General features: G+C 34.7%; 1 protein-coding gene across 6 annotated transcripts in view; it reads right to left on the reverse strand.

Moving 5' to 3' along the window:
• The window catches only part of SLC44A5 (solute carrier family 44 member 5), a 343,060-nt gene that overhangs the window by 217,265 nt on the left and 108,399 nt on the right, over nt 1-17,396 (reverse strand). For 3 of the 6 annotated variants that reach the window (XM_036235318.1, XM_036235310.1, XM_036235307.1), the window contains exon 1: nt 14,210-14,751. The exons of the other annotated variants lie outside the window; for them this stretch is intronic. In XM_036235318.1, the coding sequence (XP_036091211.1) occupies nt 14,210-14,222 (13 nt within the window). In that variant the 5' untranslated portion in view covers nt 14,223-14,751. Of the gene's footprint in view, nt 1-14,209; nt 14,752-17,396 lie in introns of those variants that run through there. 6 annotated transcript variants of the gene reach the window in all.

Genomic DNA, 17,396 nt, shown 5'->3' on the forward strand with positions numbered 1-17,396 from the left:
TTATGAAGTCATTAAAAACAGTATTCTCAATGAACATTTAGAGAAATAGAAAAATATTTGTGACTTTTTTTAAATACTAAACTTTGTACATATTATGATCTCAATTATTTAAAATACATATACATACATAGGCATATATTACATATACATAGGTATATATTAAATAAATTCTTTAGAAAAATTAAATTAGGTCCATATTGCACAGTACAAGTAGTCTGTACTTTCTCATTAGTAGCACTCACTGCAATGGTTATATTTATTCCACAACAACACTGAGTTGCTTGTCTTGTGTACCTCAGTATACCCAGTGCCCAGCACTGTGATTGATCCATACAACATACTCAATAAATGTTTACGAAACTAATTAATGACTGAAATAACAAACAAATAAATAGAAAAAGACTGTAAAGAAACAGACAAAAAAATAATTTAAAGTTGTTCCCTTAGGAATGATTTGATAGAAGTGGTTTTAATTTTCTTTAAAGAATTCTAAAACTATTACCTTATAAAATTATGAAACATTACTAAAAGAAGCCAATCTCAAAAAAGCACATATTGTATGATTCCATTTATGAGATGGCCAGGATATGCAAATAGAAAAGACAGAGTAGTGGTTGCCTAGGGTGGAGGGATGGGGGAATGAAGGCTAAAGAGGTTTCTTGCTGACAAGAAAATGTTCTAAAATTGGAGTATAGTGATGATTACACAACCCTGTAATATGCTAAAAACCACTGCACCATACATTTTAAACATTTATATTAAATGTAAAGTACATCTCAATAAAACTGTTTAAGATATTTTAGGTGTTTTAAATATTAGTAAAAATTATTTTATTATAAGCTTTTAAAAAAATATGGACACACAAACAGACCTTTAGGGTTGTAGTTATATCCACAACTGGTTTTTTTTTCCTTTTATCATAATATTTCAACAAAAGGTAACAGAGACAAATTTAGCACAAAACGTGAAACAAATCACATAAGATATATTTCTTGGTTCATAAGCTAGGTTATCTCAAATAGAAATCTTTCTAATTATACTAAATTATTATTTGTACCCTTTCACCAACACGCACAAAATTCTCCATAACAATTCATAGGAAAATCTATTATATATTAAAAAATATGCAGTATTCCACAAACAACAAATTTGTGGAACTGAAGCTATTTCTTCTTTCTTCCTTTAGTTCACACGTCTCTGATCGTCATATCCTAATATATATATATATAATATATATTTTTTTAAATTTATTTCTTTATTTTAATTAGTTTCAAGTATACAGTACATTGGTTAGACATCTATATAGTTCATAAAACAATTGCTCCCTCCCTCCCCTGACCTTCCACCTAGCCAACATATTAATGCTAACTGCATTCCCTATGCCGTGCTCTTCATCCCCGTGACCATCCATCAGCTACTAATTTGTACCTCTTAAACCCTTCACCCCGTTCTCCTAAATAATACATTTTTATCATGTAACAACTGTCCACATTTAGCTCGAAGTTATATAAATTTCTCACAAGGCTAAGGAGAGTTTCTTCTGAGAAAGCAAAATGTCACTTTGGATTGCCAAAAGAACCCCACCCCTACCCCCCGCCCCACCCTGGGCTGCCACCTTCCTTCAGCCAACCACAGTGTGAGAACACCCTGCGTTGGGGGAGCATATCAGAGACTAAAGGTCATGATGCTCGCAGGACTGGCACCATCCTGGGGGGAAACACTGAAATGGCACCACCGCTGAAATCATAAAGACCAATCATTGAAAAATACCAAGATGGACATGGAAAACCATTTTGATCTATATTCTGGAACTGACTTTAAATTTCAATCTCTTAAGCAAATATTTATTAGTTTTGAACCACATAAAGTTCAATAAATTATGAGCACTTGGTTTGTGATTATACTTAAGAGATAATAATATTATGATGAAACATTCAAAACTGGAGTGCATAGATAAATTTCAAACTTAGTTCAGCTGTTCAATTTAAGAATACTAATTCTAGAGCCCAAACTGTTAAAAACTAACCATTGTCGGCTCCCAGGGTTAATGATTTTCTAGGAAATTATGGAGAACTGGGAAGCCTCAGCTGATCCCCTTCAAGCTAAGTCTCAGGGTACCTTTCCGAGGCCCTGTCTTGCCCTTTTTTCCTTGCAACTTTGTCCAGACCCACAGCCAACTTTCTTCTCCTAGTGATAGTTACCATTACGTACTCTATATCCCCATAGCTCTCTCTTTTATTTCTGTCCTTGAAAATATGCGAAAGTAAAATCTTTTTTGCTTGTTTGTTTTGCTTTAATGAGTTGATTTCTAATCACAGTGGAGAAACATACCTGCAGACAGGAGAACAGAACTGTAGCAAAACCAATCTTAATGTAGTACTCCCTCATCCATGTATATTGGGTTAAACTATATGAAATTCTCATTATTCAATGTTGTCCTACAAAAAAAAACACTTTCATATGAAATTGTTTCTGAATCTTTTCTGAGAGAGTAACAGAAAACCCCTCTGGTTTTGCATCAAACATACCCATTATTTCAATCCTGCTTTTAAGAAGAAATTAAGAAAAAACAATGTTGTCTCTTTGGAAAATGTGTATCTCGAAGGATACTGTAGACTGTATACTTGTGTCCCCAAAATTCATATGTTGAAACTCCAATCTTCAATGTGATGGTATTTGGAGATGGAGACCGAGAGGTAATTAGTTCATGAGAGTGGAGCCCTCATGATGAAATTAGTCTGTCTGTCTATCTGTATCATGTGAAGGCAACTGTCTACAAGAAGCTGGGAAAGAGGCTGCTGGCAAATCTCAAGTTTCCCAGCCTCCGGAAATGTGTTCTTTAACCCATCCAATTCATGATATTTTTGTTGTTCTTTAACCCCCCTAATTCATGGTATTTTTGCTGTAGAAACCCAAATTGATTAAGATGAAAGATTTCCAGAGTAAGCAATAGCCATTCTTCCAAAGCTCTACTTCAGACATATTTCCTCAGAAAAAAAAAAAAAAAGTTTACTAGGTTTGGAAGTTCTTTCTCTAGGACTTCTTCTTGGTGTTTCCTTTGCTTTACTTAGTAAGGGCCAGAGGTGTCATACTCTGACACATAGATAGAAAGCCAAGAAATTGTTAAAAATGGCCTACATTGGGTGATTTGAGAACAAAATGCACAAAAGCAACATAATACTTTTTAAAAAGGATTTCTAAACCTAAGATTGAGTTATTGGCCTTGGACACTACTAATCTTAGAAGAAAAAATAGCTAATCTTACATGAGAATTCAAATTTCTCAATTTCTTTACCACCTATTGATTGGTAACATTTCGAGGAACAATTTTACTCCTTTCATTTTAAACTGATTTTTCTTTTTAGCAAGACTGTGCTTTTTGAGAGCATAAAGGCAAACAAATGGTTTAATTTTACTTTTTTAAATCAATGTCTACAAGAACTTCTTAGTCAATGGATTACCTTTGCTATCCATTAGATGCCATTCTAGTCTGTTTGCTGACCTTTTGTGTCCCAAGTAATATTGCAGCACTTTCAGTCTTACATGAAATGTTTCTGTCATTTTCCACCTTTCCTCTTTCTGTCATTTTTAAACTCCAAACTTCATTCCGTAATTTCTCGGCTTCTCTTTTGAACTTGACATGTATTATGTGCCTTTTGTGCCCTTAATTACTTTTTGCACTTTGGGGTTGATCCATGTTGGTCTTTTCTAATCCTACCATATTGATTGCTGTAGAGCAAGCCTCCTCCCCTGTAAGAACACTGTTTGTCTTTATTTTATTTCTTGCCAATACTGAGAACCACTAAATTATTTTTCCTACCAGTTCTTCCTAGGAAATCTCAGGCTATCCATAGGTGTAGCACCCAAGATCTAGTCACTAGAATCATAATTACTTCTCTCTCAACATGAGCTCTCTTTACTTAAGTTTGATTAAAAAAAAAAACAAAAAACACAGACATATGAGCCAAGAGCCAAAAATAAATTTCTAGGGAATTAGTAGTTGATAATTGGGCATGGGGAGCATGGAAGGAATGCAGTTAGCATTAATATAATGGCAAAGTGGAGAGTCAGGGGAAGGAGGGAGCAATTGAGGGGTCATTTTATAAACATTGTAAATGTCTAACCAATGTACCGAATACTTGAAACTAATTAAAAAAATAAATTTATGTTTAAAAAGTGATGTGGCTTAAATTAGCGTATCAATGAGAAAGTATTTTCATTTCTCTTACTACTAAAAACAGTTAAATATTCTGCTACAAAAAAAAAAGTGGCATTTCATGTCGAGCATACAAGAGAAAAACTGTACAGTGGATATAAAACAAAATGCTATCCAAAACGTTGGTGGTAATTTATCAGTGAGTGTAATTTAAAATGAAATGCTTTCAGAGTTATAGAATGTGAGATAATCAACCTAGCAGTGTTAAAACGAACTGTGGATTTTCAAAAAGGTCATCAGTGGAAATAAACAGTAGAAAAGCCATTTTGGATGTCCTAAATCTAAAACAACCTACTTCCCAAATGTATCTGTTCATGCATTTTGTTTTGTTTTGTTTTGACTATAAACCTGTTGACAGATGTTGTGTCTTACAATTGTCAGTCAAACTTCTGTGTTTCTTCTTAATCCCTTTGCCCTTTTGCACTATCCACCAACTCTTTTTCCCAATTAATAGCCCTCAAAATATTCTCTGCATGCTTGTTTCCTTTTTTTTTTTTTTTGTCATTATTTGGTTTGTTCTTTAGATTCCACATGTACATGAAATCATGTGATATTTGTCTTTCTATCACATTTTGAGCAGCAGGTCTCTACAGAAACATTGCAGTAGGAAGATCATCACATCTCCCCCTAAAATACTACTAATAATTAACTATTTAAACACTTTAAAATACTAAATTAATTAAAATACAATTAATATTTAACTATTGAAATACTACTAATAGGCCAACAAATATATGAAAAGATGTTCAACATCGCTAGCTATTAGAGAAATGTAAATCAAAACCACAATGAGATACCATCTCACATCCATTAGAACAGCTATAATCAACAGGACAAGTAATAACAAATGCTGGAGAGGACGCAGAGAAAAAGAAACCCTCATACACTGCTGGTAGGACTGCAAATTGGTACAGCCACTATAGAAAACAGTATGGAAGTTCCTCAAAAAACTAATTGATCTACCATATGATCCAGCAATCCCTCTACTGGGTATTTACCCCAGACTTGAAAACTCATATTCAAAAAGATGTTTGCACACCAATGTTCATAGCAGCATTATTCACAGTGGCCAGGACATGGAAGCAACTGAAGTGTCCTATAATAGATGATTGGCTAAAGAAGCTGTGGTACATATATACAATGGAATACTACTCAGCCATAAGAAGAGATGAAATACTGCCATTTGCAACAACATAGATGGACCTTGTGATAATCACGCTAATCAAAATAAGCCAGAAAGAAAAAATTGAAAATCACATGATATCACTTATATGTGGGACATAAACCTAAAAGCAACAAATGAACAAGATAAACAAACAGAGACTTATGGATACGGACGATAGACCAGTGGTTACCAGAAGGTAGGGGGAGGAGAGAGAGTTCAAATATGTGGTGACAGAAAGAAATCTAACTATGGAAGGTAAACACGCAGTGTAAATATATTTATGCCTTACTGTTAAAGTATACACCTGAAACTTATTGGATTTCATTAGCCAATGTCACCATAAAAAATAATAAATTTAAACAAATACTGCTAATAATTAACTATTAAATAAAATAGTTAATCCTCCTAAAATACTACTTTCAATATACAGTATGTCACTTTGCTAATCAAAAACTTTCAGTGGTTCCCTATTCCCTTCAACATTAGTAGCTCAACAATAGATGTTTACTGAACATTTATTGTGTAGCAAATAGATTAAGACAGCCTCTGACCCTATACCATTAAGAACCAAGTGGGTAAGAAACAATGTACAGAATGCTAAGAGCCAAAACAAGCAGAGAATAGCTCATTTCTTCAGACCTGTTTCCTCATCTGTAAAATGAGGGTCAAACTAGACCAGTGGTATTTAATCCTCCATGTGCGTCGCAGTCACTGATACAGAATCTCAGCCCAGACCAACGGAATGCAGGCTCTCAGCATCTCCTGTAGTAGGGCATGGGTAGTTTCCCTGGTGATTCTAACATGCATACAGGTTTGAGAACCACTGGACTATAATGATTCCCAAAGAGATGCCTACACATCAGCATCACCTAGAAACTTATTAGAATACGAATCCTCAGGCTTCACCCCAAACCTACTGAATCAAAAATGTAGGGGGCAGAGTCCAGAAATCTGGAAAGCTGGCCAATTTAAAAACCAATGGATTAAACAATCAGTAAATTTCCCTCCAGTTCTAAAATGCTACCATTTTTTTGATCCCTCACAGCCTTTTCAAGGACTTTTGTTAAGACTTTTAGACTAAAACTATAAACTCTGGAATTAGACTTCCTGGATTTAAATGGCAGCTCTTATACTTAATTACTGTGTACTCTCAATGAGTTTAGTTGTTTGTGTTTTGGATTCTCATCTATAAAATGAAGATAATAATAGTAAACATTCTTCAATGTATAACTCATTTAGCAGAGTGGCTGAAATGTGGTATTTCATTACTCAATCATTACCCTCCTAGTGAAGCCTTCCCTGGACACTCTGTCCAAAATTGCAACTCACCGTAACCATTCCGTTGTCTCCTCCCCTAGTTTGTTTTTCTCCTTTGCAGTTACTACTCTCTAACATACTATATATTTCACTTAATGCTTTGCTTATTATCTGTCTTCTCCCACTAGGATGTAAACTCTATAAAACCAAAGATTTTTGTCCATTTTTTTGAGAGTCATACCCTCAGTGTCTATCTAGTACAAGTGCTGATACATTGGAAGTACTCAAAAAGTGTTGGTAGGATAAATGAGTAAATAATTGTGAACTATTATCAATATTTTTATTAGCAATCTAAATTTGTCCTTATTGAAATCTAATAGTTTACACTTCCTGATTATTGTCCCAAACTGTGCTTCCATCTTATTGTTTGCTTTTTTCAAATTCTGTCCCATACTTAACAATGCACTTCTAATTTCAGCGCATTTTGGACCATGCTCAAATTCTACCTCTTCCTTTTAATATTCCCTGGTGATTCTAGCTCTCTAGCTCTTTGAATGCGAACAGTGTTTACTGTCTATACTACATGATTTAACACGTAATTAGCTTAATGTCAGTGGAAAACGAACTTTTAGGAAATTTACTAAAAAAAGCTGCATCATTCATGCAACAACAATTTCATGAAAGAAGGGGACCCTAAGGAATCAATGGAAAACTTAGCATTAATTAGCCATGTTGTCCTCAAATAACAGAAATAGTGCTCTACATTTTCAAAGCACTTTTATGTACATCAGCCTTGTCGTGACTAGATGATCTCAAAGACTAAGTCTCCTTGCTCACAAGTTTTCAAAATGTCTTCTATTAAAATATAGAGAGAACATTTCTTGAGGTTAAAAATTAAAAATAAATCATGAAAGTCATAACTGAAGCAGATAATGACCCAAAAAGTTGTCGAGTTCAGGGATGGCAAATAAGTGGCTCTCTTTTCCCCAATCTTCCAATCATCTGAGTCTGGAAGAGGCTCACCACCATCCCCAGTGCAGCTCTCTAGGTAGACATTACTAAGTGATCAGAGGGGGTAGACAAGGGGATACCCATTTGCCATCGTATCCTCATCTAACCATCTTGGTTCTAAAAGCAAAGTAAGCTAATGCTAAGAAATTTAAAGTGACTTGTCCAGGCACATAATGTAGTAGCAAACCAAGACCAGAACCAGCATCCTGATTCCTTGTTCAAGACTCACTCCATTGCTCCCCCTAATTCATTTCTGAAATTTAGTGTTTAAATTTCCATTCAAAGTAATCAAAACCCAAGAAGCAAACCTTTGACAGAGAATTTTCATATTACTGCTCATGAAAATAATGATGAAATGAAAAGTGACAGTTTCGAGTTAAGTGATAGACGGAGTTGGTCTGTTATTTTTAGTTCTGTTTATTTACCTAAGCTTAGAATATATCATGACTGAAAAGAGACAAAACAGATTATTTCAATTCCACTATCCTAAAGAAAGAAAAGGGAAATAGTCTTCATTAATAGGAACTAGGCTCAAATCCAGTCTCAAAATAATATACTATTGAATCAACTTTTTAGGTGATCTTTCTCTCATCAATGGTGAAGCATCATTTTAAATATAGCTTAATCACTAAATTTAAATTATAGGAAAACATACTATTGAAGCAATATTTAAAAAGATAAGAGAGAGAAATAAATATCTGTTTAAATATAAATAATGACTATTTCTTTATCATGGAAATTATACCCACGTTTATTTATTTATTTACTTTTTGAAATTAATGTCTTTTCCAATTGCAGTTTATGTACAATATTATATTAGCGATCACCCCAGTAGGTCTAGTACCCATCTGATATCATATATAGCTACTACAATATTATATGACTATATTTATGACTATATTTCCTATTCAGTACTTTATAGTCCCATGACTATTTTTATACAGGCAGTTTGTATTATGCTAAGTGAAATAAGTAAGACAGACAAAGAGAAATATCCTACAATTCCATTTATGTAATTGGAATCTAAAAAACAAAACAAACAAAACAGAAACCAACTCACAGATATAAAAAAAAACAATTGATGGTTTCCAGATGTGAGGGTGAGGTAGGGGGATGGATGAAAAAGGTGAAAAAAATTAAGAACCACATTTTAGAATGATAATTCTCCAGAGCCTCTCTCCAAAGCGCAGTTTCCAAATATTACAATCACCTTTGTAACTCAGTTAGAATGAAACTGGCTTGTGAAATTTTAGCAAGATAATTCTGTCTTGATTAACTTTCATTTTCAGGCATACTATATATAATCGAAGCTGCTTTTGGGTGGGAACCCATTATCTACCACTGTTAGAAATTGCCTCTGGCACTGTCTGCATAAACTAGGATGACAACTGGCAGTCTGCTACTTCACAGAGTTAATCCAATTTAGCCATTACGTTACTTAGTTACAAGGTAGCAGCAGTTGGTCCAGTAGGCTGTCCTTTCACTGTGAGGTGATCCTGACTCACCATCCAGAGTAGCACCAGGAAAGCGGTAAACACATAGAATCTTTTCAGTATGCACCCTGCTACCACACAGGGTGTGGGAAGGTGTATGTGGGGGGTGAGGGAGGGTGGGTGCTGAACTGTCCGGAGGAAGTTTAGGGCCTGCATTGTCCCTGCTCCGCACACACAAAAAAGGGCGGTCGGTTCAAGGGTCCTCTTAGGGTCCAGATATACACGGAAACAATCCCAATGGGTCTCAGAAAACTCTCACCACAAATTGGTGTTTGCAAAGACAGCCTCAAAAGGCTGGAGTGATTCTCACTTCAACCCTCTTTGTCAGTGGAGATCACTGGTACTCCATGAATTGAATGAAACTAAGAACTCTACTGAGACCTCATCATGCTACCCTAGACGCAGATCCTCTAGGCAAACAGGATAGCCAACACAAACCTTGACTTCCAGAAAGAGGACCCGTTGTTCCTAAAGAATGTTTGTGAAGCACTGGAACACTCTGCTTTCTGGCTTAGTCATTCCGAAAATTCAGAGATTGCTTCTCCTGCATCACATTATTGAATCATTTGTTTCAATCAACCCACTTACTCATCTGAAAAAGGGGACAAGTAACCCAACTCACTTAGCAGAAATATTTTTAGTTGGCATCCAAGACACCACTCATAATTATGGAAAATCCTTTAAAACACTGCTGTTTACATCATAAAAACCCAAATTCCTTGAAAACTGACCATATGCTGGCTAATCCAACATAATAGAGGAAAAATTTGAGAGTTGGAAAAGACTTCATTTGGAAATCAGTGTTGTTACTTCCTAGCTCCGTGACTACAAGTAAATTACTTATGATCTTTGAGCCTAAGTTTTCTCTTCTATAAAATAATCACAATAAAATTTATTTCACAATGTAGTTCAGAGGATTACATTAAAACATAGGAAAAGGCATAAAAATGCCTGACCCATGATAGAAACTAAATAAATATTAATTTCCTTCCTCCATTTCCTTTTTTCTACTAAAGAAAATATCTACTAAAATGCTTTTGAATGTTGTATATGGTTTTAAAAATTAAGTAATGTGGCAATGTCTCATCTATGTAGCTGTACTTTATATCACTTATTTGAAGCAACTACTATTTACGTCTATGATTATACATAAAATATGAATGAATTATAACTCTGTGCAGTCATGTAGTTGAACAATTCAGACTGATACTATAATCGTGACCTCTTTTTCCGGAAATACATTGCAACCTAATTTCCCATGGAAACAATCTCACTGTGGTAAAAAAGAAAAAGAGATCTACCCCTTTTCAGTTGCATAATAGTAATATTTTATGGCCTTTTTTCCATAGTGTTTTTTTGTGTTAGATACCATACATCTTTCAAAAGATTCCTTCTTATCTGTCTTCCAAAGCCTGCTTATAGCAAATAATTAATATTGCAAATATGGCAAGACAGTGTTAGGAGCAAATATGTCTAGTCCTGCCAAAAACAAAAACAAAAACAAAAAACGCAGGGGGCGGGAGGGAGAACCGCATATTTGATGAATCTAAGAGGGTAGGCAGGAGCATTCTTATGGCCAAGAACAACAGCAGGCTTGTCCATCTGTCCATCACCAAACTGAGTTGTGCCCACTAGTTATCAACAGGAGGTAGCCGTGTGAGTATCACACTAAAATAGAATTTCTGTCATCAGGAAGACAAGATGAGGAGGGAAGAAAAGGATTAACTGTTTCAGCATTATTTTCTGGATTAGTATAGATGTATACTAATCTGGATGATGTATACAAAAAATTGCCTCACATTTCTTACTTATAGAATATAAAACTTTTATTCGTTATTTCATTCATTCATTAAATATTTTCTAGGTGCTTTTAAGAAGCCAGGCACTGTGCTAGCCACTATGGATACAAAGAATAATTTCTTTCTCTTAGGAATTCTGTTTTATGAGGGGGACAGAAAAGTAAATAAATAATTATAATACAGCAAGATGACAACTGATGTACATACACTGTAGACATAGACATGAAATAGATATGGACATAGATTAGAAATAGATACAAATATAGCTGTAGATACAAAATAGCTTCTTGGCTTGTGGAAATACTAGTTATGGCATACTTCTTACATTTTACAATGAAATATTTTCTTTTAGGCAATTTCCTAACAGGAAAATGAATATAAGGCATAGCATTTATTGGCACTTAGCAAAATTATGATATTAATACAAATAAATCCTCAGTGCGCTTTAAGACATACTATAAAAACCTCTTTTCCAGTGCAGAAATGAATGAGTGAATTGAGGCACTCCAATTTAAGCTAAAGTATAAAGTTTAGGTAAAGTGTCAGCTTGAAAATCCTATTTAAATGTCTACTGGCTTTGTAGCTAATGTGCACTTGGAAACGTAAACTTCATAATAGTTCCAGATGAAATTTACTATTTCTTTCTGAGGCAATTTTTGGAACTAAATCATTTGCTCAAGTCTCATCTCGGTTGTCACTGGTGTTGGTGTTCCTCTCTGTTGTCCCTGAAGCCGCACAGTGCCCTGCAGCTGCATTCATAAAAATAATTTTCCACTCCATAACTCCTCCCACAGTCACAAGAGCCAATGGCACGTTCTGAAATACAGCACAAGTCATTAGCCTGAGGTACCAGTATCACGCTAACCCAGAATCTGGGTCAGCCTTGAAGCACCCACTCTAAATAATTACAACCCTCATTCTCCCTGCCTCTGTCCTGATGTCCTATCCTGGTGTCCACCAAAACTAAAATGTTTTAACTCAAGAGATCATAGTCACACTGTAGTATGTATCAATTATTATAAGACATGAAAGTCCTAAACTTTATCTCTAATATCTACTTGTCACATAATTAACCTTTTCCACGTGCCAAATTGTCATTTGTACCTTAGATACACATCATAAAAAACACGGTGCCCAGATATAGATATTCTCTTAATGTTTTTAAGCCATCTACCCTATCAGTTTTCTGTAAGTAACTCCTAGTCACTGTTCCCAGTGGGAGTCTCATATTATGACACAACACAGCTTCATAGGTAATTTTAAGTTTACTGAATATATTCTCTTGATAGTGGTGGCACTGGTAGTGCTGCAGTTTCTCTGTTCTACTGTAACAAATATACAAACAACTGTCATCCTATGAATGGCAAGTTTTCGCCAAGATCTATACTATTTCCCATGATTTTTGTTATAGATTTCTAATCATCATAGTTTTTCATTTATTGCACTTATTAAAAATCTGTCAAAAAATGAAAAAATGAAAAGTAAATGTCCTTCCAGAGTGAGTTGAGTAATGACTCAAGCCCAGAGTCTGACTCATTAGGTGCTATAGAGAAAGTCATTTATTAATTGAAGGTCCAAGGTTTGCAATTTAGTAAACATTAAATGGAAGCCAACAGAAGCATCAATTACAGGAAGTAAAAAAAAAAGTTGATACTACTGTGAAAGGTTTCTTTTTTGATAGTGAAAGTTGTGATGTCTTTTACTTTATCTAAAAGCCAATGTTCAGAAAAGAGAGATAAATATTAAATGAACACGGAAAAGAGCAAGGTGACATCCAACTTACAAGTGTATCACGGTTCCAAAACTCCAGAAGCATGCCAGTTGCGTAGTTCGGAGAAATGATTTTCCCTTCCAGCACAGGTAGACATGGCAGCAATGCCCTGCTAGCATAAGCCCATCTAAACTACAGCGTAGCTGAAGTAAGCTACAGACCTAGCAATTCTATTTCTCATACACTTAGCCATTTGTAACACACTACTGAATTTCAATTTGTGAACAAAATAAAAACCGCTGTTTATTCAGCATATATGTACTACTTCTCAGGTGCCATGTCAATTTAATCCTTACATCGGGTCTATGAGGTAATTATTGTTATTCTCTTTTGCAGGAAGCAAACAGGCCTAATAAACTAACCTGCCCCAGGCATGAGTACGTTAATCGCACTGTTTATGTGCAAAAAAGAAAATGTCCTTTAAGTTGGTCATTCCTCAGTTTTCATACTGAAGGAGCAATTGCAACCCACACTCAGAAGGCAGAGGCTCTGGACTCAGAATTCTTGTAACACACTCGAGGCATGGGTGGGGTCTTATCAGGAACCACCCACGTAGTACAATGCATCTGCAGCCTTCAGGAGCTTATGTAGATTTAGACACATTCTCAGGCCCTTTATAAAGAGTCTTGTTAAATCTTTAGATCCTATTTTTAATAACCCTTTTAATCTTTTTCAAATACTCAGCCAAAGATCAAAGCTGCTGCTTAGCTTTAAGCTACACATTCTATATCTTCCATTTTAATTTGTACTTATGCAACCTTTTACTTTTTTCATAGCAAGAAACATATTTCCCTTTATGAAAGAATATAATTTGCCCTTATGAAAAATAGCATTCATTTTCAATAATCATTTACTAAGTAACTACCTTTTTGAAAGTTAAAGACTAAGCCTGAGTCGGGTAAAAAAGGTGGATAAGACCTGATCTGTGTCTGCCAGGGACTTAAAATCTGATTATGGACAAAGAAATTTGGGAATCAGGCTCAAAATTAAAGTGGAGCCTCTCACTGTTTCTCTCCAGGGAACAACTTCTGATACCAAGGTGCTTCTCTAGGAGCAAGTTCTGACTTCCCAATATGTGAGAAGGGGCTGAAAACAATGATCCTCTCAGATAAATGTTAAAGATTCTGGTTCTAGCAATAACTCTTAAGGTGGAGGGGGCAATGCAGGAGAAAAGGGGCAGTTTCAGAATTGACTTGGATATGCATGGAGATGTGATTTTACAAACCACATCGTCCCTGCTCACCATACCTTCTCCGGAATCACTGCTCTAGCGAGTCCCCAGGCATAGAGGGGAGAATGTCATGCATCTCAGTAGTCTTGAGACAGGAAAAATTTGAGAATCACAATGTCCAACATGCTGCAGTTTTTCGGGTGCAGCTCTTAATGACACCACAGTGTATATTCATTTTTCCATTTGTCCTTATTTAATATTGAACAAATAATATTTTATACAAAAGTCCAGATCAAGAGGGACTTAATTTAAGTAGGTGATTTTACCTTTGTCACTCATTAAGATTAGAGGCTGTCTCTTCAGAAGAAGGCCTGAATCACCTCAAAGTTGAGTTGCTTAGAAAGCAGTCTGTGATAAAGAAAAGTATAAAGATGGTTACCTAAAGCAAATGATTTTGACTTATTAAAAACAAACCTTTTGGGAATACTCCCATAACCTACTATGGTTGTGCTTCCTAGAAACCCAGAGGATTAGCCTAATTCTCTTCTAACATAAAATATTGCAGGTATATACCTTCTTTTGAGAAGACTTCATTCTCTTTTTTACTGCTAAAATAAAATTCCCAATGCCACAGCCTGCCCGATCTATCTCAGTCCTTATTTTTATTATCTACTCTCACACTTCACATCCACCTGTGAAATGCATCCCTAACCAGTTGACGTGTCTATCTTTTCCTCACCCACATGCATCCTTTCTTTGGCACTCACATTTATGTTTTTATATTTAGCTGCCACATTGATTAACAAATTGATTGTGGCCGATAGCATTTTTCTTTTCAGTTCAGTTTTTTTTTTCCTCTTTAAAGGGAGAAGTTTTTTTTAAAAATAATTATATAATACATAACTTATAAAAATTTGTTACAGAAAAGCATTTCTAAAATGAAAGGGAAAAACAACTTATTTTACCACATAGAAATCAGTATTAAATTTTGTTATTTTTTTCCTATCAGTCCTTTTTCTATGTATGTATGTTTTTCAACTTTTCATTTCAAAATAATTTTAGACTTACAGAAAAATTGCAAAAATAGTACAGAGAGTTACTATATGCCTTTAATCCAGCTTCTCCTACTGATAACATCTTCCATTACCATGGTATAATTATTGAAATCCTCTATGTATATTTTGACAAGGGTGAAGTCATACCTTTTGTTCACTGCCTCTTATATTTAATATGATAGCATATGCATTTCTATTATTTAGAAACTTTCAAAAACACTAATTTATTGTCCAAGTAATGTCATACTATATCAATGCATGTTTTTAAAACTATTTCCATACTGTTAAATATTTAGATTGCTTGAAATTTTTTTCTATTAAAAATTCTTGTCTAAGGCTATACTACCCTGAATAAGCCCGTTTGATCTCGGAAGCTGAGCAGGGTCAGGCCTGGTTAGTAGCTGGATGGAAGACCACCTAGGAAGACCAGGTGCTGTAGGCGTAAAAAATAAAAAAATAAGGGCTCGTAAGCTGACAAGGTCCTTGCAATCTGTGAGGTCAATCAAGGATTGCCTTGCCTAAAAAAAAAATCCTCATCAACACAGGTTATAATGTTTTAAAACACCTACTAATTTTATAGGTCAATAATGTTCTCTCATTTTAAATAGCTTTTTAGTTATTACTGAAGATAAACACTTTAAATATTTATTAATCATTTTTATTTCATCTTTTGAAAATTATTTACCTGGGCTCTTTGATCATGTATTACTTAACAATTCTCGTAAAGCTTGCATATTGAGAATATTAAGTTTGGACTCAAAGGTTGCAAATATTTTTCATTGTTTAGTGATTACATTTTAATCATTTGCTTCATTTTCATTTTGATAATCCTAAACAATATTGCCAATTGAAAACACCTCTTTTGTAATAGCAATTTGTAATTGAAAGACATTTCATAAAATAAGACTTTCATCTACTAACTTAGCCTTTCTCAAACTGAGATTCACCCACCTCTAAGCATCTGAAGATGTGATTATTGGGAATTAAGAGAATTTTTTTCTTTAAAAAGGGTCCATATGTTATTCAAATTTGACAAAAACTGCTATAGGTACAAAAGTCAAAAGAGGAAAACCAAGTTATAATGAGATGCCATGTCATACAAAATAAAGTTTATCAGAGGATCAGTTTGTATTATATGTTCTCTAGTGTCAGTTATTTCATACTGTTTTAATGTCTTATAAATATTTATAAGTAAACTATAAACTAAAATAAAGAATAATTCTTTTCTTATTACAAACTGATAATCATAAATCTATATTACACTTCAGCAATTCCAAATTACTTGAGTCCCCAAATGGCCCAAGTTTTCTTAAATCACCTGCCTCTGCCCTTACTGCTCCCTTTGCTGGGAATCTGTCTTGCTTCCTCCCTCCATCCCCACCCAGTAGAAAACTCCTGGACCTCGTTGTCATTCCCCTGAATCATGCCACCCCTTCCTCCACGATATCATCTTCATTACTGAGTTCGCCCCTAACTTTTTCTGTTTACTTTCACTGTTGCATATTAAATTTGTTTTTATAGCCGTCCCCCAGCCCCAACTGTCAGTAAGCTGAGAACAGGAGACTCAGTCATCACTGTAGACCCAGTGCCTAGCAAAGTTCCTGACATCTAATAGGAGCCCCATTATGTTTATAAAATGAACTAAGTTATCCATATAAGGTGAAAATCTTCTGAGAGAGTTATAAGCAACTTGACTTTGTTTTCTGAATTATACTGATAAATAATACTGCAAGTTTATCTACCAACTCTGCCATCAGTTCTGTCTCATAGAGTCCACAGTTTTACTATCAAATGCTTTCTATTCAGTGACAGTGACTCAGGCAGAGAAGAATATATTTCTCAGGCAGGTGATTAATAATTTCTCTTATTTTTATTTAACTTTTTACTGTTGAAGTAATTTCAAACTTAAAGAAGAGCTGGAAAATTAGAAGAAAGAACTCTTGTATACCCTTTGATCAGATTCATCATTTGTTATCATCTTGCCATGTCTGATTTCTCTTTCTTTACATACACACACCACAAAATATTTTTCCTGAATCATTTGAGAGTTATTTATAGAATTATGCCCTCATTCCTACATACTTCAGTGTTCATTTCCTAAGAACCAAGGACATTCTCTCATGTAGCCATAGTGCATTTATCAAATCCATTTATACAACACTTTTATCTAATACACGGTCAATCTCGTTTTTTTTACAATTGTTTCAATAATGTCCTTTACATGTTATTTTTTTCTGATTCAGTAACAAAATTACACATTACAGGTAGCTGGCATGTCTTGTTGGTCTTCTTCATCTAGAACAGTCCACAGTTCGTTTTCCATGACATTGAAATTTTTCAAAAGTACCTTTGGATGTGTCTGATGTTTCCACATGATTAGATTCAGGTTATGCATTTTTGGAAGGAACACTATATTGTGACTTTCTGAGCACATCACATCAGGAATTAAATCTCGGTT

This window comes from Rousettus aegyptiacus, unplaced genomic scaffold (genome assembly GCF_014176215.1).
Source record: "Rousettus aegyptiacus isolate mRouAeg1 unplaced genomic scaffold, mRouAeg1.p scaffold_m13_p_1, whole genome shotgun sequence".
NCBI lineage: Eukaryota > Metazoa > Chordata > Mammalia > Chiroptera > Pteropodidae > Rousettus > Rousettus aegyptiacus.